Below are 25,073 nucleotides of genomic sequence, written 5' to 3' on the forward strand. Positions count from 1 at the left end.
CTGCAGGCCTCATGATTGCATAGCAAGTTTGTTTTACCCTGGGGACTATCTGTCTGGTCACCAGAACTGTAGCTTATAAAGAGTTTAGTATAGATTTAAACATGAATATTAAAGGAGGAGAAACACACTTGCAAGCATGACAGACGTGAGAGGAGGAGAGGTAGATGTAAGAAAGGGAGCTAAGTAAACCAAAGACAAAAGTGGGTCTGGGCCAAAAAGTGATGATGTGAAAAAAAATATATATTTACACTAATTTACTCTGTATGTGTGTGTGTATGTATTAGTGTGTATATATGGAAGTTAGAGGACAGTGAGTGGGGAGGTCATACTCCTACAACATATGTTCTGTTGATAAAACTTAGATACTAATTTTTGATGGCAAGCGCTTTAACCAACTTTAAAAAAATTATGTTTATTAGTTTTGTGTGTGGGGGTGGAGTTGTATATATGTATGTTGTAAAAATTATTTTATCTCAACTTGGGATTTCAAACCTGCCTTTGACCATTTACTTTCAAGATAAAAGACACACACAAACTTCATATTTACAATAAGCCTTAATTAGCACAAGAGCTGGACAGATATTGATCCTCTGACTATTATGTCTATTTCCCAGCCAATAATCTCACTAAATAATTTCCGTTGTTTTGTCTGAGCTGCTCTTAACTCCAATTAACCAGTCCACATTGTTATTATTTCATGAATAACGTAACCTACAGTGGCATCCTCCTCCCTTCATTTTCCTCCCCCCTTGTGGTTCTTCTCTGATGCTGGAAGTCACAGCTAAGAGATAGACTGCTGACAGATGTCTCAGTCTGCAGGAGGTTTGGGTCACTTTGAACCAAGATATGCTATTATTAGGGAAACAGCAGCTGGCAAGAACTAGAAACTGCAAGTTTTTATTCCGTTTCGCCTTTAAAAGTTGAATCTCTGAATAAACTGTGCATTGGCTGGCTGGGCTGTGTACACCCCATGTCCAGATTCATGGGAACCTCACTTGGGACCTCATTATACCAGATTGTAGCCGTGAATTAGTTAAACTGCTTTGGCTTCTGTAGTGCAGTCGTGGTACCCACCCAAGAGTTCTGTGGATTTGCGAGTGAAACTCACACTTGCTCTCACTTGCCCGAGCTCGCATACGCACCAACTAATTCTGATATGTCTTGATTAAGCTCAATGGCTGGACAATTCTTATCCTCCCAACAGCCAGCATACATTTCCCTCTGGTATCCCTGGTCAAACACCTTTTAAATCTATATTATCTTCTGCGACAACCCCCACTCCTCCAATAGGGTTCTCTTCCCTTCTACCTACATTGTAGGATGCTCTCTTTCCTACAGCTCCTGAATCCAGTTCTTCTAATTCCGGGTCATGGTGATTCCCTTCTTCCTCCACTCTCTCCCAGTCCCTTTCCCTGTCTTTCTGTCTTTCTGCCAGCCATTGGGCCATTGGCTGCAAGGCAACTCTTATCAGTTGAAGCCCTCAGGAAGCAACAGATCTGGAAGCATGGCTTTCTGGGAGCCAAAATAAGACAATTTACAACACTAGGCATTTACACTTTAAAATTCATTCTTGATATTTAATAAGCAATTTTCTTTAAAAATATAGGAATTTGATTCTCAGTACTAGAAGGGAAAAAATAAAGATATGGCAGATATTTTGCCTGTGGTCTTTGTTCTATGTTACTGGCCACAACTTAGTCACATGAATATTGTTGAATTAAGTGGCACCCAGGAAATATAATTTACAGTTGCCAACTCTGTACCCTATTAAAGATGTAGGAAATGTGAAGAAAAGAAAAAATAACAGGACAGACAGTCTCAGTATCAGGCCTGTGGGTTTGTACTCCATTTATTTAACCATTCCTGAGTGCCAAACTTGCCTTAATAAATTGCTTTTGTGTAATTTTTATAAATTGCTTTTGTAAATTACACTCCTCAAAAAGTGTAAGTTTCCTATCCTAATCTGAGTGTCTGTTTGACTGAGCTGTAACACATGGAAAAGAGTTTTCTCTCCAGGACCCTTCATCAGAATCTTTTTTCACTGTACTTTGGACTGGCCTGTAAGTCAGGCTCATGTCATCAGCAAAGCTTGCTGCTGCTGCGTCTGCCACTGGCATAGGTGCTGCCATGGTAGCAGATGAGACCCAAAACCCCGGCTACCAGTCCTGTATTATCCACCCAAACCTTCCTATTTCCCTTATAAGAGCGGTTAGCACTTTGTCCATTTCCTTCCAGACCAGAGACCCGGGGAACCAATTCGACACATTTTCACGGAGAACCACATCTACCTTGAGTTTGGGTATGTACTCATTAGTGGACTTAGATAATGTAATGCTGCTGTAATGCTTTGGATTTCTACCATGCTCTTTCCCACAGTAGAAGTATGTTCTCACCTATTTTCTCTCTTGGGAGATGAAAGCAGAAGATCAGGAACTCTTGGATATCTGGGTTACATAGACTCTGACTCAAGGAAACCAAGGGCTGAAGATTTAGCTAAGTTGTAGAGCACTTGCCTACGGTACACATGACCCTGGATTCAATACTTAGACTCTCTCCGACACCCTGAACCCTTGTGGCCATTCATTTGGGATGAGGCATCTCCTTGGGGTTTTTTATGATTGGTAACTGACAGCTTGTTTTCATGATCCATACATCACATCTGTCTTAATTAGATTACTTTTTTATTAATGATAAAATTTGTTTTTAGTAGTTTATATTTAATCTCTTATGGAATATATGATTTCACAATTTTCTTCAATTTTGTAGGTTATCTTTTCGCTACTATGTGATTTGATGCAGTTTTAACGTACATTTTTCATGTGTATGAGTGTTGTGGATTGGTTGTAATACTGTTTGTGTTAATTTGTCTCCTAAAATCACATGGGAACTGCATACCTGCCTGTAAGTCTCTTAGATTCCCTACCCCTAGTTGGCTCTAATTGGTAAATAAAGTTGTTAGCATCTAATGGTTGGACAGGGAAACAGAGGCAGGATTTCAGGTTTTCCAGGCAAGGGAACCACAGGAGAAGGGAATCAACATTGCCAGGGAAAGAGAAGGTCCTGGCCGGTGAAGTGTAGGACAGAGAGGCAGAGATGCAGCAAACATGTATGAGTCCGAAAGCATGGCGCAGGAGGGCTGCAGGCCTGTGTCCATGACTGCCAGGATGGGATATAGGTTTTAATAAGTAATAATTCAGGAATATTGGAGGGGACACTGTTAGTTTTGAGGAGGTTTGGATGTGCCTTGCCATTGTCCTGTTAAAAGAATATTAAATAGAAGGCTGTGTGTGTGTGTGTGTGTGTGTGTGTGTGTGTATGTGTGTGTGTGTGTGTGTGTGTGTGTGTGTTTAATTCGTGAATCCAGAGCATTTTGGTGGGTGGTGATGATTGTGTGCTGTTGCCACTGGCAGGGTGATTTGAGTAGTGATAACTATTAATTCAGCATATGAGTGTTTGGCTACATGTATGTATGTTTACAGTGTGTATGTAGATGGCAGAAAATGTTACTGGATGTCCTAAAATTGGAGGTGCTGATGGGTCCAAGTTGCCTTGTGGATGCTGGATACTAAACCTTGGTCTTGGGCAAGAGAAGCAAGTGTTCTTAACTGCTGAACCATCTCTTCAGCTCTAGTTTCCCTTTTTCTCCCATAGTTTAATTAAGAATCATGGGATTTATTATAGAATTTTCATGCACTTATATCATTAGTTCACGTCACAGTCCATCGCCTACTCCTTTGCTCCAGTTGATACCTGTCATGGGCTCTGTTCTGCTTTCACAGTATTAAATCTGAATATTTTCTAGTTTATCTACTTTGTTATTATTCTTTCATATCATATTCAAGAAATTATTGCCAAATCCACTGTCAAAATATTCACTTATTTTCTCTTTTTAGAGTTTAATAGTTTTGGTCTTATGTTTAAGTTCATTAAAAAATTGATTTTGTCTTTTTTCTTTTTTTCTTTTTCTTTTCAGGGCTGTAGACCGAACCTAGGGTTTTCTAGGCAAGCACTTTACTACGGAGCTAAATTCCCAACCCCTTAAAATATAGTTCAAATTAATATTTAGTATGGTGTAAGCTAATGGTCCACCTTCTTTTGCAAGTGATATCACAGTGTCACAAGCTCTTGTCATTCAAACCAATAGAATGTCCCATTGGTTTCTTATGGAGAAACCCCTTTAAATACAGATGTCCCTGGATTCCACTTTACTATGGTCTTTAGTTGTAAGTAAAAGCCTGAGGAGAAAACTGATGGCTTAGGTAAGGGAAAAGCTACTGAGAAGAGAGCTAGAAATGGGCCTGAACCAAGTTCATTTTACCTTATCCTAGAGCAGGCACAGGATGCTTTCCCTGCATTCGTGTCACATTGTGAGTTATATCATATGACTAAAATGTGCACCACCAGTTAACTCACTGTATATTTGTTTTACCTAACAAATATTCTTATAACTATTAAGTGAAGGTAAGGTAGCACTTTACATCTGGATATGTCTACAGTGATGAGACTGATTAAAAGTCTGTAAAAGGCAGTTGCACTTGCTTGTTTTGGCTACTGGTTATTTTGGGATAGGGTCTGGCTACATAACTAGGTAGCATCTGTTGGCTTGTACTCAGAATCTTCTTGCCTTAGCTTCCTGAGTGCTGTGATTACAGGTATGACTTATTGTACCTGGCTTGCTCTTCCTATGTCTCCTCCCCACCCCATCACCATTACTACTACTCGGTAGCCCAAACTGGTTATACTCCTTCAGCTGCAGTCTTCTGAGTGTAGAAATTACAGGTGTATACCATCAAGCTTCGGTTTCATTTATTAATAGTCCATATATTTAGAAGTTACAGATGTCATATTGATTAGGAATTAATGTGTTTGGGAGAGTTCTGCCAGTGTGTGATGTACTGTTTATAATTTATGGTATTTGTAATTATTTTTTAATAAATTTGTGAAATGCCAATTTTGTACAAACTGATTGATCCTAATGAAGATTGCTTATTTGATAAATATTAAAATTAAGAATCATATGTGGTTGCCAATGCCATGACTCAGGCTGAGTCAGTAGGATAGCTGTGAGGTTTAGGCCATCCTCGCCTATAGAGACACTATGTCAGAAAACTAAACAAAAGTAAGCAAAAGTAAGTAGAACTTACCAGTAACCACAGAAAGCAAACAGAGGGAAGTTTTTTGATGGGGTGTGAGCAGCATCTTAACATGAAAATTGAAGTCCAGAATGAGCTGCTACTGCTGTAGCAAGCATGGAGGACACGTGCTTTAGTCATGCTGTAAGTAGCCTACTGTAAACATTTGAAATCCATGCTGCTATATACCTGGCTACCTGTTATGCTGCATTGAATGGGACAGTCCATAGTTATATTTTAGAGTCACTGATTTGGCTGGCCTTTAATATTTTTACCTGAATATGTCCATATAGTTTTAGCTTATAGAACCTTTTAGTAGTTGAGACATTTCTGTTCCCTTTATAGAGTCACATGGGAACCAGAAGTAAGAACTGAGGAATCTAAGACTTATTTTTAGCTGATTAGTATAAGACAGTAATTTTTTTCAAAATGTTTTATTTTTAAACCCTCAAGGAAACTCTTTATTCAGAACTTAAATAAGAAAAAGGACTGTTAAAGATAGGTTTGAAGAATGGAACCCTTCTCACTTGCTATATTTAACTCCAGGTCTCTGTACTCTGGTCGCATCTCTACTTCATATCCATGTATGGCCCTATATGGGAATTGTCTGAGGACTAGTCAGTCACATTCCTTGTGAAGATACAGATGAAGAGATGTGAGGCCCACTGCTCTTGAACATACCCTGTATCAGAACTAATGTGTTAGTTCTTTAACTGGGATTTGTGCTGAGATTTTTCATTAGTAAATTCTTGCCATGATGTTTTTACCTAGAGGTTGGATGCTCGCTTCAAGTAACATTATGTTTTGTATAATTTTCAAAGGGATTCTAAGTGTCATCCAATTTGGTTTTATACACTTAACTGGCAGAGTAGAATACTGTGATAAATCAGTAAAATTTTTAAGGACATTCTCCAAATAATGGGCATAAGTGTTTTTAGATTTATGAGTTCATGCCTTATTCATTTTTAAACTTCAGTTTTTTAAATCATTCTTGATAGTTTTTCTGTTACTGTTGCAGAATACAGTAAAGCTGTAGGTTGATTAATTCTGTATATTGAGTTTAAGAAACTGTTTCTCATTTTACCTGAGATGAGCAAGCACCATGGAATCAGCTTATTAAACCAAGTCACCTCAAAACAAGTTCGCTTTTGCTTACAATCTAACTTTATAATTGACGACTTGTCAATGCAGAGACATTTCAGTCTTTGACTCCCCCCTCATTTTTTTTATTTTGCTTGTTTGTTGTTTTTGTTTTTTAATTTGAAACATGTTCTCTCTGTGTTAGACCTGGGTGCTTGAAACACTTGTGACTACCCAATTACATGTACAGTTAATGGAAATTTAATATATTTCACTTATAACATTTGAGTATGTGAAGCCAGATTCTTGTTTGTCTCAGTGAAATATGAATGTGTATATCTGAGTGTGATATCCAGGTTTATGTCACCTAAACATAAGCTATGGTCATCATCCAGAACAGACCTCGGTTGAGAAAATGTCTCCTCATAAGTTCAGACTGAAATCAAGCTTATAGGGTATTTTTTTTAGTGACTGATAACAGGAGGGCTCAGGCTGTTTGGGTGTGGCCACCCCAGCCTGCTGGTCCTGGGCTGTTTAAAAAAACAAGCTGAGGAAGCCAGTAAGCAGAAGTACTCACTGACCTCTGCATCAGCTCCTGCTTCTAGCTTGCTGTCCTGTTTGACTTCTTGTCCCAAGTTCCTTCAATGGTGGACTATGAAGTGGAAGTATAAGGCAAATAAGCTCTTTTCTCTGCAACTTGATTCTAGTCAGTGTTTCATCACAGTGATAATAACCCTGATTAGGGCAACGAGTATCAATGCAAGTGCTGATAAATGTGTTTAGTGTTTGTCTCTATCACTTTCCTTGTATTTGGCCTTACAGTAGAAGTTGTCAAGTAGCAGGGACACATGTTGATAGCTCTGTGCTTAAGGAAGCCCCATTGCTTATGTAGCTGAAAATCTTCACCTTGAGTTCATTTGCATTGCTCTCCTCTCTCATAAAAAAGATAATTTCTTATTCTGTAGCCTTTGCTGGCCTTGAACTGGACACCCCCCCCCCATGTAGCCTAACCTTGCCTCGAACTTTTGGCTCTCCTCCAGTCTCAGTTTTCTGGACAACAGGCATGATCCACCATATTTGTATTGTGTTTTGAGGCTAAAGACAGATTGCTCTCAGAGGGAACAGACTCCCATTTGGCAAGAAGTAGCAGATCTTTGTAAATTTTGTTCTCTTCTGATACTTCACTAACTTCCACTACTTGGGAGGTGTCTTCTTCACCTTTGGACAATTTGGGTTTGCGTAGTATTGTGTTGTTCCTTCAGCCCTGACACCAAACCCACAGCCTTTTGAATGATAGGCGAGTGCTGCACTTCTGATCTATATCCATATTCTTTGCCTCTTTTTCAGTGTCGTACTTGTCTACCCTCTTCATTACACCATCAGTAAGAATTTTCTTATGGACTCTTCACTGCAGAAACCATGGTAAGTATAAGGTGCTCTTAAATGAGTAGTCAAATGAATTACTATTGTTTAATTTCTCACCTATTTTTTATTTATTAAATTTTTGATTATTTCTTATATTTACATTTCATTTTTATTGGATATTTTCTTTACTTATACTTCAAATATTATCCCCTTTCCCAGTTTCCCCCCTGCAATCCCCATTTCCCACCTCCCATCCACTTTCCCCCATTAAAATGTTTCCCCCAACCACCAACTCTCAGGCATTTCCCTATCCTGGCATTCCCCTACACTGGCATATTGAACGTTCACAGGCCAAATACCACTCATCTCCTTGATGCCTGATAAGGGCATCCTGTGCTACATATATTGCTGCAAGCATGGTTCCCTCCATGTGAATTCTTTGGTAGGTGGTTTAGTCTCTGGGAGCTCTAGGGGTTCTGGTTGATTGATAGTATTGTTCTTCCTGTGGGGTTGCAAACCCCTTCAGCTCCTTCACTCCTTTTTTTAACTCCTCCATTGGGGACACCATTCTCAGCCCAGTGGTTGGTTGAGAGCACCTCATGTCTGTATTTCTCAGGCTCTGGCAGAGCCTCTCAGGAGACAGCTATATCAGGGACCTGTCAGCATGCACTTCTTGGCATTCACATTATTGTGTGAGTTTGGTGACAGTATATAGGATGGATCCCCTCAGTCTCTGGATGGTGTTTCCTTCAGTCTCTGCTCCAAATTTGGTCTCTGGATTTTCTCTTGTGGGTATTTTGTTCACCCTTCTAAGAAGAACTGAAGCATCACTTTTTGGTCTCCCAACTTCTTGAGCTTCATGTGGTCTGTGAACTGTTTCTTGTGTAATCTGAGTGTTTGGGTTAATATCCATTTTTAAGTGAGTGCATACCATGTGTGTTCTGTTGTGGATGGGTTACCTCACTCAGGATGATATTTTTTAGTTGCATCCACTTACCTAAGAATTACATAAAGTCATTGTTTTTAATAACTGAGTAGTACTCTATTGGGTAAATGTATCACATTTTCTGTATCCATTCCTATGTTGAAGGACATATGGGTTCTTTCCACCTTCTGGCTATTACAAACAAGGCTGCTATGAACATAGTGGGGTATGTATCTCTGTTATATGTTGGAGTATCTTTTCCTTATATGCCTAGGAGTGGTATATCTGGGTCCTTGAGTAGTACTGTGTCCATTTATCTGAGGAGTTCCAGACTGATAACAAGAGTGGTCATACCAGCTTGCAATCCCACCAACAATGGAGAAGTTTTCCTCTTTTTCTACATCCTCACCAGCATCTGTTGTCACCTGAGTTTTAATGTTAGCCATTCTGATTGGTGTGAGGTGAATTCTCATGGTTGTTTTGATTTGCATTTCCCTGATGAATACAGATGTTGAACATTTCTTTAGGAGCTTCTCAGCCATTCTATATTCTTCAGTTGGGAATTCTTTGTCTATCTCTGTCTCCATTTTTTAATAAGATTATTTGATTCTTTGGAGTCTAACGTCTTGAGTTCTTCATATATATTGAATATTAGCCATCTGTAAGATGTAGGAATGGTAAAAGGTCCAACTGGTGTTTGCAGTTTTTAAGAAAGGATCAAATTGCATTTGTCTGCATGCTGATTTCCACTTGAACCAGCACTATTTGTTGAGGATGCTGTCCTTTTTGCATTCAATGGTTTTAGCTCCTTTGTGAAAGATCAAGTGACCATAGGTGTGTGGGTTCATTTCTGGGTCTTCAATTCTGTTCTATAGATCTACCCGCCTGTCTCTGTAAAAACTCCATGGTTTTTTTTTTTTAATCATAATTGATCTGTAATACAGCTTAAGGTTAGTTATGGAGATTCCTCTGGAAGTTCTTTTATTGTTGAGAATAGTTTTCACTATCGTGGTGTTTTTGTCATTACAAATAAATTTGCAAATTAGTCTTTCTAACTCTGTGAAGAATTGAGTTGGAATTTTGATAGGGATTGCATTGAATATGTAGATTACTTTGGAAAGATGGCCATTTTTATTATGTTAATTTTTTTAATCCATGAGCATGAAACATCTTTCCATCTAGTGAGATCTTCTTTAATTTCTTTCTTCAGAAACTTGAAGTTCTTGTCATACAGATTTTTCACTTGCTTGGATAGGGTCACACCAAGGTATTTCATATTGTTTGTGACTATTGGGAAGGTTGTCTGACCCATACAGCAGGTCCAGTTATTCAGAGTCCTGAATAGGCGCTACCTGAGGGTCAAAGGGGTGGAGAGAGAAAGGAGACCAAGCAAGGATCTGTTGTCAAGGTCTCATTTAATTGACAAAGGTTCTTTCTTTTATACAAGGGGATGGAATTTGGGGTGCGCACACAGCTGGAGGTATCTTGTCAGTTATTAGCTAGAAGATTTAGGGCTTAACTGCTTTCACGGGACATCTGGGCACCACCAATTGCGGAGCCCCGGAATTCACAATCATTAACGGAGTTGTAACTTATCTTGTGTAGGCACCAAGGTCCTGGGAATAGTCCATGCTCTCACGTAGGGGGAATGGGGTGAGGAGATCATCTGGCAGAGATATCTGGTGTTTGCTCAGGCTAGAGCAGTTTGTGATTGAGGGGAGGGGATCATTCCATGGTTTTTCTCAGGGTCTTCCTATGCTGCCAACATATCGGGAGAGGCTTTTGTCAAACAATATCATGACTTTATGGCAGTCATCCTAGAGCTGAGTATCTATGACTATACAGCCCAGAGTCATGTAGCCACTCTGAGCTATACAGTCACAAGGATGGCCAGGCCCAAATCCAATACGGCTCCCTATATCTCCCCCTTTTTTCTTTTTTTTAAAAGGCCGCTAGGGTCTCTGGGGAGAAACTGGGCAAAGGAGTATTTGATCATCCTGTAATACAGGATGTAGCCGTCTCTGTATTAGGAATGACCTCTGGAACCCAAGCCTTACCCATCATAGGATTACCTTGTCGTCCTCAAGGCTCCGTGTCTTAGGTTGGTCAGGGGCTATAGGAAGTTGCCCGTCAGTGAGTATGACTACCTTCGGTCAGTTTATCATTCTTCCCAAGAATCCAGGGGCGAAAGGGTAAGGGCTGAATGACATTCCTTTAGGAGATTATGGAAGTTGAGCCTCTCCCGATATGTGACTATCCATGTAAAGCTTAAAAGTTACACAACTCTATTGGTACTTAGCATGACTGGAAATGGCTTCTTACTCTCAGACTTTGAAGCACTTCTCTAATAACTTGAATAGCATAAAGAATATCAATCCATTGTTCTAAATGCCTATCTAAATCCCCTTGAGTATTCAGAAACTTAGTAACCTTTTAACAAAATTAGCTGTCTAAACTCCTGTCAAGACAATTGCAGAAGCAGATAATATTAGCTATTAATACAATTAAGGCTACTATGCCTACAATAATCAAGCCCAATACTCTTTTGCTTCTGTATAAAGCCTGACTAACTTCTAGTATCTGCAAACCTTCTTTTAGAATATCATGGTCTTATAATACTCACTGGCAATAGAACAAAAGCTGGTTCATAAACTTCCATTACAGACATATCACAATTCAACATTAACACAATTGGAAAGTGTACAATACAACTTACAATAAGTATCAATAAAGAAACAATTTTTAACATGACCATATAATAAAAGATTAGGAGCTTAAATACATGTCCTAACATTTAAAGTCTGATTTAGTCTCAATTTTATCCAATGTAAATATAGCTTCACATGGCAATTATGAATTTTTAAATGTCTTTAAAAATGTCCAGAATCTGTCCTCCCAATGAAGACTATTATTTCTAATATTAGGTTAATTTCTAAACCAGTCCATGCTTGAGTCAGAAGAACTGGTCTCATTAAAATTAAGAGAAAAGTCATTATAAACTTTGTTTGGTAATTGACTAAATTTTTTTAAATAAATATATTTATTCTTTGCCAGGAGACTCCATGGAAAAAGGTAAACAGTATATGAACATAGAAAGCACTGTTAAACCATCTCAATGTACAAACAGAGCCAGTGGTACATCACAGACTTTTGCTAATATATCAAAGACAAACAAACAAAAAAATTCCACTAGTGCATACATGGAACTCAGAACTCAACACTTGAGTCTGTCAACCACTCACTCGCCCTCCCACTGCTGTCAGTCTTCATCATAGTGATTGAACAATGCCAGAGGAGGCCACTGCCCATACCGTCAAGCGTCAAGACCGGGGGAAATCCCAGGAGCAGGCCTGAGTCAGAAGGACACTGGGCTACTAGGGCCCAGATGGCAGACTAGCCTATTGATTATCCTGGGATAATTCTCCAATGGCTTGTGAACAGGTAAACAAACTTACTAACACTGGACAGTGTTTTTGCCTTGGAGGCTATCATGACTGTAAAAATGCTTCATTTTTCCATTCAGTAGTTGTGTCATTAAAGAATAAACCACTTTTAATTTAAAGTGACATTAACAATTGAACAATGACTTTGGAGTAACTGAACTGGCAGTTACACTGATACAGAATTCTCTTCTGCTAGTGCAGTGAAGTGGTATGCTCTATCTGGGTAACATAAAAGAAAGGATGCAGCCTGAGAGCATCAAAAAGCAAGGAGAAGCTTCCACACTACTTAAACCAGTGTCTTTAGTTTTATCCTGTACTGTACAAAGGTCCTGGTTCCTTACCGTGAGGCCTTGTTATTCAAGAAAGCGAGATGTACAGTGGACATACAGTGTTCTGCTCCATAACCTGGGTGTCTTGGTTATTGAGTATGAAAGACAAAAGAAAGCACCAACATACAGTATAGAAAGAACAGAGCCGTACTTCTGTATGTACAAAGTGTTCAGAAACTTAACCAGGGCTAAATCATCTCAACTGGGTCTTTGCCATGCATCTTGACTGTTCAGAGAGGAAATTAGAAGCTTTAAACTAGATTCTGGTGACATGAAATGGCTGATTTTCAGAATTGGAAAAGTTTGTATTTCTAGGCAAGTTACACAGTAAGGAATATATATTGATACATATGAAAACTTCTTGGTCCTTTTTGAGTTTAACATATTTCAGTTCAAAAACTAAGCAGCAGTAAAAATGTTATCTTTGCGTTTTCAGTCTGGAACTGAAGGTCCTGGGGAATGTCTGCAATGGCTGGAAATGTCTCACTGCAGCAGTGGTGACTGACTGACTCCACTGTTCTCCACTGAGCTGGGGGACACGCTGGGACTGTGTTCTGCTGTATTGCCACTTGAATTTGGGGTCAAGGGTTCATGTCCTTCAGAATTCTCCAGCATTTCCTGGATGAGAGGTGGCATTGATCCAGGAATCTCCATTTTCAACGTAATTACAAGTTCTTCACCTTTGGCGCTGATGCTGCGGAGATCTGTGATTTTAATTAAGATCTTTGGAAACATGTGGGGCTTGCTGGGCCGTCGTTTTCTAATGTAAATCTTTAGTGCTTCCAGCAGTGTTTCTTGGAGCTTGTCTACTTTTGTTGGTTCCTCAAGGTCCTGGCGGTCTCCACAGATTAAGCAGATGGCACAGAGAAGGTCTGTTTCTGTGTCATCCACTTCCAAAGGCAGGAGCTGGTTGGCAAAGGTGAACACAAGGTCAGTCAGAGAACCGAAGCCAGCATTGTGCATCTGAGTTCGACTTAGTGTAAGGCCATCAGAGAAAGTCATGGTGTCTTGCTCTGGGGTATACCTGGTACAAATTCTGAGAATCAAGATGTCCAAGCAGGCGGCCTTGAGCAGGGTGATCTGGTCTGCGATAGTCAGGCCTGTGAAGCCCGGCAGACGCTTGGCAAACTCCACAATCTTAATAATGCACTTGGTGGCCAGCTCACTGAATTTGTCCCAGAAGCCCAAGTCCAATCGTACCCGGTGGTCAGCGCTGGAATTCGTGGTGTATTTCCCCAGCTGACAGAGTGAGGGAAAGGTCTCCTGGTGGGCTTTCCGGATCTTCTCGGTGAGGTCATCCAGCTCTGCGGTCATCTCCTAGCTCTCTGTGCATTCCTATTTTGAAGGCTCCTTCTTTTTCTTGTTCCTGTCATTCCTGACAGCTGCGTCTAGCTGGTCCTTGGGAAGCTCCATGTTACCATGACCTTTAATCTCTGTCCCCTAATTTTTTTTTAAATCAGTTTTTACAGTCCCCATGTTTTCTGTCCCACAAGGTCTAAAAACTTGAGGCAAAGCTGCTTGTCCAATCCGGGTTAAAGGCAAACAAAGGTCAGTCAGGAACAGATGTGGATACCAGTATGTGGATCCTTTCATTTTACTTGGGCATAAGTTTTCTCAGTTACAACTTATGAGGATGCCATAGACATTTTTTGACATCTAAATTTAAAAACTACTTAAAATAGAAAGGTGTATGATTTAAATATATGTGGGTGTAACTCTCCCCTTTTAATTTATAAAAATATTGTTTTAAAGTTTTACAGTATTTGTAAAATGAATTATAATGAATTTTAATAATATAGGTAATATTAACTTGTCAACAAAGCATCTCAAATGCTTGACTGTAATAGCTAATTCCATTATCAGTTATAGTCTGATTTGGAGCACCAACCATAGGAAAATAACATAGGCCATGAAAAATTATATCTTTAGTTGTTTTTTTCTGTTAAAGTAATTGTAACTAGAAAGCTTGAAGAGGTGTTAATATTTAAAAAAATATTTGCCATAGTTGGTTAGAATTAAGTCTTTTAGGATTAACATAAGAGACTGAGGATATTTAGGACAAATCTTTATAATTTGCCGTGTACATTTTCTAGAAATATTAAAATTGTTGTCTCAGGCCATTACTATTTTGATGGTAAAAAATCAGATTATAATCTACCTGGTATAAAAATTTGTGGTGGCATTGCTTTTGTTAAGGGATCCAGGCAACCTAGTATCTCTTAAATATCTAAGTATGGTATAGTATGTTCTTTTAAATTAAGTTGTATTTGTATAAGCAATTGTAAAGCTCAAGAATTAGCAGTATCTAAAAATGAAACAATTTTAAGCAATTGCAAACTATAAGCTATGTATATATTGGCTATCAGTATATAAATTTAAAGTTTAACTAATTTTTTAACTTTTAAAAACAATGGCTACAGCACATAATCCAATAATCTCTGCTGTAGCAAGGGGAAACACAAGAGAATGAACATTTGATCCAATTATATATATTTTTTATAGATGAACCATCTATAAATATAGCAATTGCATTGTCTATGGGCTGTATGCATAAATTTACAGAAAAAATAAAAAAGCATGCATTAGGGAAATGATTAACAACTGGTCTTTTGGATAATGATTATCAGTTGTCAATTTTGCCTGACAAAGTTTGCACATGCAATAGGCCAAATATCAGTACTTAGGAAAAACCTATTTAATTGTTTTGTAATAAGGAATAGATATTCTTTTAGGTTAAGACATTATCTTTTAAATATATATATATATATATATATATATATATATATATATATATATATATATATATATATATATATATATATATATATCTTTACGATTTTATCATGCAATTCTGTTTTAACACAGCAAAGGTTTCATAACAGGAGGTTAAAAGATGTATTTACATTAATGGTTTCTTTTGCCAAAAGGACTGCTGTAGGTATGATGCAAAAAATACAAACAGCCAATAATTGGTTATACTCTATAAAATATCTGCTGTTAACTAACTGCTTTCTCTATATTCTCTGCAAAACTTTTCACCTCTCAGTTAAGTGCAGAGAGACTAGAATTTGCAACTTTGGAGAACAGCAAACTATGTTCTAATGTGGTGAGCTTAAGGAGAGGTTTTTAGTCAGCCAACATCTGATGAATTTTGAAAAGTAAATTATCTTTATGGATTTTCTGTGCCACAATCTGGCTAGGAAAACTGATAACCCAATTATGTGGCAAGTAAACATTGAGGGTTTTAAGTTTCATCCTCCTGCCATTGAGGCAGCAGTAAAATAATAAAAGACCATCAGCCATTCTCTGAGACAAAGGTTTCCAAAGACACCTATTGTCTCAAGGGGCTCTTCAAAACCACAAGAAGACAAGCCATATGCAAAGGAATAATATGGAAATGATCTTTGAAAATCTATGATAACTCTTTGGAATGGCAACTGAAGCAATAAACCACAGCCTCAACCCTTCACAAAGCTGAAATAATTTTTACCTGTTTGATTCTTACTTAATGGGGCCAGCTTGCACTAGCTACTGAGTGGCCAAAATTTTTTTCTGAGGCTGATTACCCCATATATGAACATTACATTTTTAAATATTTTTTTCTGAATGGTGTGCAGGCTTGCCAATTAAAAATATATTAGATCAGTTTTTCCTTTCTAGGAGTAATTGCAGTGAGCTCTAATTTAGTCTTTATTTTAATTTCCCAGACCTTGATTATGCAGGTAAACACAGTTAAACATTTGTTGTGTAACATAGTTACCCAGTCTATATAAAAGGACTCCCATAAGGCTAAATCAGATCTTTCAGCTTTTATAGCTTGCACCCAATATAAGCATTTGAAAGGCCAAGTCTTCTTCCAGTAGGAAGAGCCTGCATCCCCATTTTTACCAAAAGCATTCTAGCATTAGCAGCTATTAACACTTTCTCAGACATTTTAATTAGCCTATCAATGAACTCTTGAAAAAGTTTAGAAAGCAAAACTTATCCCCTAAACAATCTAGTCTCTCCAAAATCAAAACATAGTGTGTATCGGAGCACATCAACTTCATGCTACGAAGTTTGGCTGCTAGTTTCCCGCACACAAACACACTGCAGTGCAGCAATACTGTCTTAAATCTTATTTTATTACATATACTATAACCCAATTCAGAGGAATCCTAGAAACCTGTTTCCTTGGGTTATTTTATGCCATGTGTTCTTGTTTAGAGTGACATTAACAAAGTTACTAGTTTAAAAAAAATTGTTACTAATATTGCAATTTTTGAATCATACCCTATTACTTATAAGCAAATAATTTACCACCAAGAAATGCAGAGCATATTTATACCTTTTAAAATCAGTCAAAAACAGACATGAAGTATCCACACATCTTATATATTTAAACTAGTTAATTATTTGCTTTTATAAGATGTAATTTTAAGAGATGGGAACATTGCCACCTGTTGAGCTCCACAAACACAGATTTTTCTAGGAGAAGCAATGGAACTTCTTGAAGTGAATGAGCTGCCTACACCCTTTCTAGGAGCAGCCTAAAAATCAGCTTCCAACAAGTCTTTAACTGAGTTAAACTGTTTTAGGTGTAGGGCCCTAAATGCCTGTTTTTTTTTTTTTTTTTTTTTTTTTTTTTTTTTTTTTTTTTTTTTTTTTTTTTTTAATCTTTAATTTTAACCTCTTAGACTTGAGTTAAAGCTGAATAAAAAGACAAACACCTAACATTCTCTTTTGAACAAGAAACATGAGTAACATTTAAACAAAGAAAACATGGACATAAACTGACACTCATTGATGGACAGACAGCTTGGTGTGCCAAGAGACAAACACACAAGAGAAGAGAACTACATGTGTTGAAGGGACACTGATATTTTTCAAAGGGACCCAGATCCAGTACTAGACATTTTTTCCAGTGTGAACTAGAAAGACAGGACATATCCTGAAACAGTTTACCTTTTTTTTTTTTTTTGTCAAGGTGATAAACGAGGGCTAGCAGGGGTAGACTGGTAGGACTAGTGCTGTGTGAGTCTCTGAGGGCAGGCAGATGGTACTACCTCTCCCCAAGCAGTAGCAGCAGCAGCAGCCTCCTGTGAGAGTCTCTGAGTGCAGGCAGGTGGCAGAGGCCTGGATGTGGCTGCCCCTCCCCTGGCAGCCCCAGTGTTGGCAGCCTCTTCAAAAGCACTCTCAAATGAGGGATCTTTGTCAAATTTTCTTTTTAGAAGTGGGAAAGCCAAAAGGGGTTTCTGCAGTGCCTCTAAAAAGCAGGGAACCTCTGCTGTTCAGGGAAGGGAAAGGTACAAAGATGGAGCTGTGTCTTTGGGGCAAAGATCATCGGGCATGGGGATCACCACGGAGGGCCAGGGCGAGGTACAGACTCAGGGTCCTGTTTTTGAAAACTATTGAATTCTCATTTCACCTTATTCCACGTTGTGGGGCGCATATCTGGTCCATGGCTTACGACCCATGGACGAACTTCTTACACGAAATGAAAAAAACTTAAATAAATCTTTTTTTCTTAACTCTTATTCCTCTCTCCCTGAGTGAATGCTTGATTTCTCCTATGAAGCAAGCTTCCTGAAACAATACCTTCCCCATGACAATGGGACGACAATTTTTTGGGGGGCCCTGTCTTACCTCCCTCTCCAGTGACGCATGAGCGATGCGGCCTAAAGAGTCCTCAATTTTTCCGCGGATCTCCTGTCTCTGTAGTCCTGTAGTTGGCCGTGCTTTGGGAGGTGCCTGTTCAGGCACCACATGACCCGTCCAGCAGGTACAGTTATTCATTGTCCCGAAGAGGGGCTACCTGAGGGTCAAGAGGGTGGAGAAGGAAAGGAGACCAAGCAAGGTTCTGTTGTCAAGGTCTCATTTAATTGACGCAGGTTCTTTCTTTTATACAAGGGGATGGAACACAGGGTGAGCACACAGACAGAGGTATCTTGTCAGTTGTTAGCTAGAAGATTTAGGGCTTAACTGCCTTCACAGGACATCTGGGCACCAACAATTGCAGAGCCCCGGAATTCACAGTCATTAGCGGAGTTGTAACTTATCTTGTGTAAGCACCAAGGCCCTGGGAAAAGTCCATGCTCTCACGTAGGGAGAATGGGGTGAGGAGATCATCTGGCAGGGATATCTGGTGTTTGCTCAGGCTAGAGCAGTTTGTGATTGAGGGGAGGGGGACATTCTGTGGTTGTTCTCGGAGTCTTCCTGTGCCATCAACATATTGGGAGAGGCTTTTGTCAAATAATCTCATGATTTTATGGCAGTCATCGTAGAGGTGAGTAGCCACTCTGTGCTATACAGTCACAAGAACGGCCAGGCCCAAATCCAATACGGCTCCCTGTCCCGCGCAACCGTCTCGCCTGCAAGAATGATGCAGCAAACGAAATAGAATCCTTCTGCGGTAAACTTTATTATCCTCAAAAACCAGTACTTGCTCCACGTGACGAAAAAGACAGAGAAAACCAAGAAATCCAAGAAGACAAACAGGACGAACAAGACGAACAAGATCCACGAGACGGACGAAACCAACGAGAGAGAGGAACTAATTAGCCCGTCCCCTTATAAAGGGATCAGTCCTTTCCTTGGACACGGAGCCCCCTGATTGGTTGAAACTCATCAGGCCCTATGACGCCACGGAAGAGGCAGAGCTCAAGAAGTGGAAAGTTACCCAGCACGTGCGCACATGGCTTGTTTACTGCTAACTCCAGCCGGATATCAGCGCCATCTTGTAATGGAGAATGTGTGGGAATGTGTGGGCGGCGCCCCACATCTCCCCCTATCTTTTATTCTTTGAGCAAAGTAGGACACCCATATTAGGAGGGCGGAGATAGAGGTCAAATCCTCATTAAGGTGTATAAAGACCATGTACAGGAGTAACCGCTAGGCATTTTGTAGCCCGTAGTACTCTTGACCTGTCACTCTGCTGTTTTTCTGAGGGAGGGACACTGGGGCAGGCAACCCTCAAGCAAAATGACGTACCTCCCTGAGATGACCCCACGACAAGAGGCTCTCAGTGCGATGCTTAGCTCGGCATCCCTCATGGGCTGCTCAAACCAGACACTCTAATCCTGTGCAATGAACCGAAGTTCTAGGAGTGCAAGAGCTGTCTGGCCGGCGACCTACTGCTTAAGCATAGACAACCAGATATCGGCTGATGCTGCATGTTCTAGAGCGACAGGCGCTTGGGCAGTAACCACCTTGTCTCTTTTTTGTTTGGGCCTTGAGCTTACAAACTAGCCAGAGAAGCAACGCAAGTCCACAACAAAGGATTGCTCCCAAGAGTCCCACCCCCACCCAGGTTAATATCGGGGGTGAAAAGCTTAGGGAAGACTGTAGCATCAAGTTCCGCTGGAATTGGTTTCAGGAATGCCGACAGAATCGCCCATCTCGTCTCTTCTCTGACTCTCTGGTTCCACAGCATCAGGAGCAGGGCTGTCATCAGGAGTCTCTGCCATTTTTCGCGTGAGCCTCTCGGGGATCCACAAGGGATTATTTTCATCCTGAGGAAAAACACAAACAGCTCCCCTAGATCTTATCAACACAAGATCCGGTCCTTTCCATTTATTAGTTATGACATCTTTCCATTTTACCATCTCTTTTGGTTTGTCCATGGGTAGGCAATGCCTTTCAGCTGCCGTATGGCCATGGTCATCAAGATTTAAAAAATTTAAGGTGAATAGCACCATGGATACTGCGGTCCTAGGCACAGGGGGTAGAGCCTGCATAATGCCCCCTTTTTGTTTTATTAGATATGATTTAAGGGTGTGGTGAGCACGTTCTACAATACCTTGTCCTTGTGGATTATACGGCAAACCTGTAAGATGAGTCACAGCCATCTGGCTACAAAATTGTTGAAATTTTTGTGAGGTAAAAGCCGGCCCATTATCTGTCTTTAAGAACTTTGGCTTACCCCAGGCACTCCAAGCCTCCAAGCAATGTTGGATGGCATGTGAGGCCTTCTCTCCAGATAAGGGAGTGGCTGCAATTATTCCCGAACAGGTATCAATGGATACATGTACATATTGCAGCTTACCAAAAGAGGACACATGGGTAACATCCATTTGCCATATTTGAAGAGGCTGGATGCCCCGAGGATTAACCCCCGAGTGGGGCGCAGGCAGAAACTGACTGCAATTTTGGCAATTGACAACAATATCGCGAGCCTGTTTTCTGGAAATGGAAAAGCGGCGCCGCAAAGTTTCAGAAGTTACATGAAAGTTTTTGTAAAAACTTTTAGCAGCCTCTAGAGGCGAAGACATGGCTATAGCAATTATTTTTGTAGCCCTGTCTGCCAAATCATTGCCTTGAGCCATAGGTCCTGGCAATCCAGAATGAGCTCTAATGTGAGTAATATAAAAGGGTGATCTTCTGGCTAGAAGGCAGTTTTGAATTTGCGCAAAAATTGAGGCAACTCTGCTAGACGGTTTAATAATGCCAGCCGCCTCAAGCAAATTGACAGCATTAACAACATAAGATGAATCAGACACTATATTTATAGGCTCTGAGAAACGTTGTAAAACCTCAAGAACCACTACACATTCTACCACCTGTGGAGAGGTTTCTGTATACTGCCTCGAATAGACCTGCCCCTTAACCACAAAAGCCCCCAGCCCGGTCTTGGAACCGTCAGTATAAATAACTAACCCTTCTTTTAGGGGACTACAGGACGTTACTTTGGGAAAAACTACAGGTTGAGTTAAAGCAAACTGTAAAATTGGATGTTTTGGGTAATGATTATCTATTTTTCCCGAAAAGGAAGTGACTAAGATAGCCCAATCATTCGAAGTGGCAGCAAGAGTGGAAACCTGCATAGCATTATAGGGAACTATTAACAGCTGTGGTTCAGTGCCAAAATGCGTGATGGCAGATTTTAGCCCCCTCAGCGCCAATTGTGCCACAGCATCTGGATACCAGTCAATTATTTTAGCTGGCGAGGCATTAGGATATACCCACAATAATGGTCCTTGTTGCCAAAGCGCAGCAGTAGGGAGCCTGTTCGTTTTAAAAACACATAATGAAAAAGGTTTATCATAATCTATGCGAACCAATTGTGCATCCTGTATAGCTTCTTCTACCAACTGTAACGCTCTTTCTGCTTGCGGGGTCAAACTTCTAGGTGAGGAGACATGAGGATCTCCTTCTAGAGTATCAAATAAGGGTTTAAGTTCAGCAGAAGGAATCTTAAGAAAAGGTCTAAGCCAATTGATGTCTCCCAGTAATTTTTGAAAATCATTAAGAGTGTGGAGGTGATCTCTTCTTATCTCAAGCTTTTGAGGGACAATCTTATCAGGGAATACCACAGACCCTAGGAATTGACTAGTATCAGAAATTTGGATCTTTTCTGTGGCAATATGTAGGCCCATTTTCTCTAAAGCTTGCTGCAGTAGGGGAAAAGCCTCTGTTAAGATTGACAAGTCTTTATCACATAATAAGACGTCATGTGTATAATGTACCAGAATTAATGATGGAAAATGCCTTTTAACAGGAATAAGGGCTTGGTGAACATATAGCTGACATATAGTCGAGCTATTAGCCATGCCCTGAGGCAGGACCTTCCATTGGAACCTCTTGTCAGGTTCCGCATGATTAATAGAAGGAAGGGTAAAGGCGAACCTGGGCCTATCTTGAGAATGTAAAGGTATGGAAAAGAAACAATCTTTAATATCTATTATCATTAAAGGCCAATGTTTTGGGAGTGCCGTGAGAACCGGTAGGCCACGTTGTATAGGGCCAAGCAAATGCATTTGTTTATTAATGGCTCTCAAGTCATGCAACAATCGCCATTTTCCTGATTTCTTTTTAATCACAAAAATGGGGGTATTCCAAGGGGAAGTAGAGGGTTCTACATGACCCAATTGTAGTTGTTCTCTAACTAATTGGGTAACAGTTTCTAACTTTTTGGAGGTAAGGGGCCATTGAGGAACCCACACCGGATCCTCCATTTTCCAAGGTATGGGCCGTGCTGCCTCAATGGCGCTTAGGAAAAACCCAGACCCTGCCTTTCTTTGTTAGGGTTAGGCGAGACAGGCTCTAGGGGTCCCTGTTCATAGCGTCCCAAGCCTTTTCCCTCTTTATATCCCACATTATCCATAATATCATAAGCCTGTGCAGAATATTTATTGGACAGAACTAGCCCCATTTGTTGCATTATATCTCTCCCCCATAAGTCAACCGGAAGAGGGAGTACATAGGGGACAAATTGGCCACATTGGCCTTCAGGGGTTTTCCAGGTAAGTGAGGCTGCACTAATGGTGGGGCAGGACTTATAACCCAATCCTTGTAAGGAGTGTGATGACTCTACAACAGGCCAATTTTTGGGGCACCAATGAGTGGATAGAATACTCTTATCAGCCCCTGTATCAAGGATGCCCTCAAATCTCTTCTCATTAACCCACAAGTTAAGCCTTGGCCTGGTATTCAAAGATACTGCTAAATAAGCTAAGTCTGTCCCAGAGGAACCCATCTGTTTTTCTGCCTTTTCCTTTGTCTTTTTATTAGAGCTATCAGGGAGGAGTAATAACTGTGCAATCCTGTCACCCTGAGTTACAGAGAATATGCCCGTTGGGCTGGAGCACAGTACCTGTATTTCAGAGGAGTGGTCATTATCTACTATGCCTGGGTGGACTATCAGTAACTGTGCTGTAAGGGATCCTCGTCCGAGGATCAGCCCTAGGGTTCCTGGAGGCAAAGTGACCGCTCCTACAGGGATGGGCTGAACGCCCATCTGAGGCATTAATACCAGTGAGGAGGAGGCACGCAGGTCCATTCTTGTTGGCCTGTCTGTGTGCTCACCTTGCTCTCCCCTAGGGGTTTGTAAAATTTGCTCCCATATCTTTGAGGGCCCTGGGAACGGGGGCCCAGTGACCCGTTTTTTGGCATCTCATTGGTCTGGGCAGTCTGACTCTCTAGCGGGGGAAGGAGCCAGCCTTTGAGGTCCCTAACAGAGCGGCAATGTTCAGCTTTATGGTACCCCTTGCCACATCTTGTGCAAAGGGGCGGAGCGTCCCTAGCAACCATCCGACAATCTTTTTTTAAGTGTCCAGATCTTCCACATCTAAAACAGACCCGTCTATCAGGGGCTTGTGGAGGGCCCCTCTAGAACTGCAAAATAGCTGCCGCGAGACCTGCATTAGTAAGTGGCCCTCCCAGTTCTCTACAGGCTCAAAGCCAGTCTTGAAGACCTTTGCCCTTTCTAGGGGCGATAGCGGCTCGGCATTCTTGGGTGGCCTGCTCAAAAATAAGCTGTTCAATAAGAGGGGCAGCCTGCTAGGGATCCCCGAAGATCCGACCTGCCGCCTCGGTCATGTGGGCTACAAAATCTGAAAAAGGCTCTTGGGGTCCCTGAATGATTTTTGTAAGCTGATTATCAGCCCCTCCCTTTTTTGAAAGTGCCTTCCAGGCCTTAATGGCTGTGCTTGACACTTGGGCATAGGCACCCCAATGATAAGCTGTCTGATCTGCTGCATAGCGACCTTGGCCTGTCAACAGATCAAATGTCCATTCTTGTTGTTCAGGAGTCAACGCTGTAGCATTGGCTCTTGCTTGGGTTTGGGCAGCCTCATACTAGAGAGCCTTCCACTCCATATACTGTCCCATGCTCGGTAGAGCAGCCTTGGCAATTGTCTGCCAATCAGCGGGAGTTAAGGCAGAGATAGCCAATCTATCAAGCTGAGCAATGGTAAAGTTGGCGGTTATCCCGTATTTTCTGACTGACTCTGCCAATTCTTTTATTTGATTATATTCTATGGGGGCATGAACGCGGCCACCCTCAGCTGTCTCAAACACAGGGAAAGTAAGACACATCTGCCTTCTCACCCTTTCCGGGAGAAACGAGAAGGATTTTACAGGCGTGCGTACTGCATAAGGAGGGGGGGCCACGGGTAAAGGAGGCGCTGTCGGGACAACTGGGGACAAGCGCGTGGGCCTGTACTGCTCGTCAGGATAATATCTTTTTTCCTCATAACTAGCTGCTTCTTCATCTACCCCTGCCTCCTCTTCTGGGTCTAAGCCTTCTCGCTCATAATCATCATCTGAAGTCTCGGGGCTATCAATGTCAAGAGCCTCAAAGTCTTCTAAAGGGTACAAGCTGACTCCCCTTTTCCTAACATTAGAGGGCATAAGGGAATGATAATCTGAAGGTTTGTGGGTAACTACTCTCCCGCCGTACAGCGTATCTGGAGGTCCTTTTTCCTTAGGGGGGGAATATTTTTTCCTGCGCACGCCCATCCTCTCACTCTGTTCAGCTTCTGATAATCTATCCTGGACTTTACTCAATACCTCTTGCCCCGCAGCGACAGCGGGCCTACAACTCTCATCTCTTAAACAATTTTGTACCATCGTCCAAATGGCCATTGTTCCAGGCACGAGGTCTCCGACATTCTGCGCACAGTTTAATTCTCTACCCAATCTGTTCCATGAGGCTGGTGAGAGAGACCCAGAGACCGCAAACCAAGGGGCAGTACGCTCAACCTCTTTTACGAAACGCTGCAAAATGCGGGTGGGCAATTCTAAATCTCTCTGCTTAAGAATTGACTGCAGGGCTGTAATGGTCGAGTGTGAAGAGCCCATCACAGTGATGTAATGCCCGCGGCTTATTTGCGTGGCGTCCCAAAGTGAAACTGAAAGGCAAGTCTCAGCGCGTTCCACTTTTTTTTATCTACAAAGACTTATGGAACGCAGGGGTGCCTCTGCTTATCTACGTCCAACTTAAGCACAAAATTAACACCAGCCCCATTGGACACAAGAGGAAATTAAGAGGAAGAGAATAAAAACTGCACTGACGAATACCAGAGCCTCTACGCACCCTTCA

The 25,073-nt window shown here is 41.0% G+C and overlaps 1 protein-coding gene across 1 annotated transcript; it reads right to left on the reverse strand.

Moving 5' to 3' along the window:
• Positions 1-12,757: 12,757 nt before the first annotated feature.
• On the reverse strand, positions 12,758-13,687 carry LOC308416104 (retinoic acid receptor beta-like; the record flags this gene model as incomplete). Its single annotated transcript, XM_080942587.1, is given in 3 exon segments — positions 12,758-13,591; positions 13,595-13,609; positions 13,613-13,687. Coding segments are annotated over 3 exon segments (924 nt in total).
• Between the last annotated feature and the right edge of the window lie 11,386 nt (positions 13,688-25,073).

The sequence above is a fragment of the Micromys minutus genome (genome assembly GCF_963924665.1).
Source record: "Micromys minutus genome assembly, contig: SCAFFOLD_112, whole genome shotgun sequence".
In the NCBI taxonomy this organism is placed as follows: Eukaryota; Metazoa; Chordata; class Mammalia; order Rodentia; family Muridae; genus Micromys; species Micromys minutus.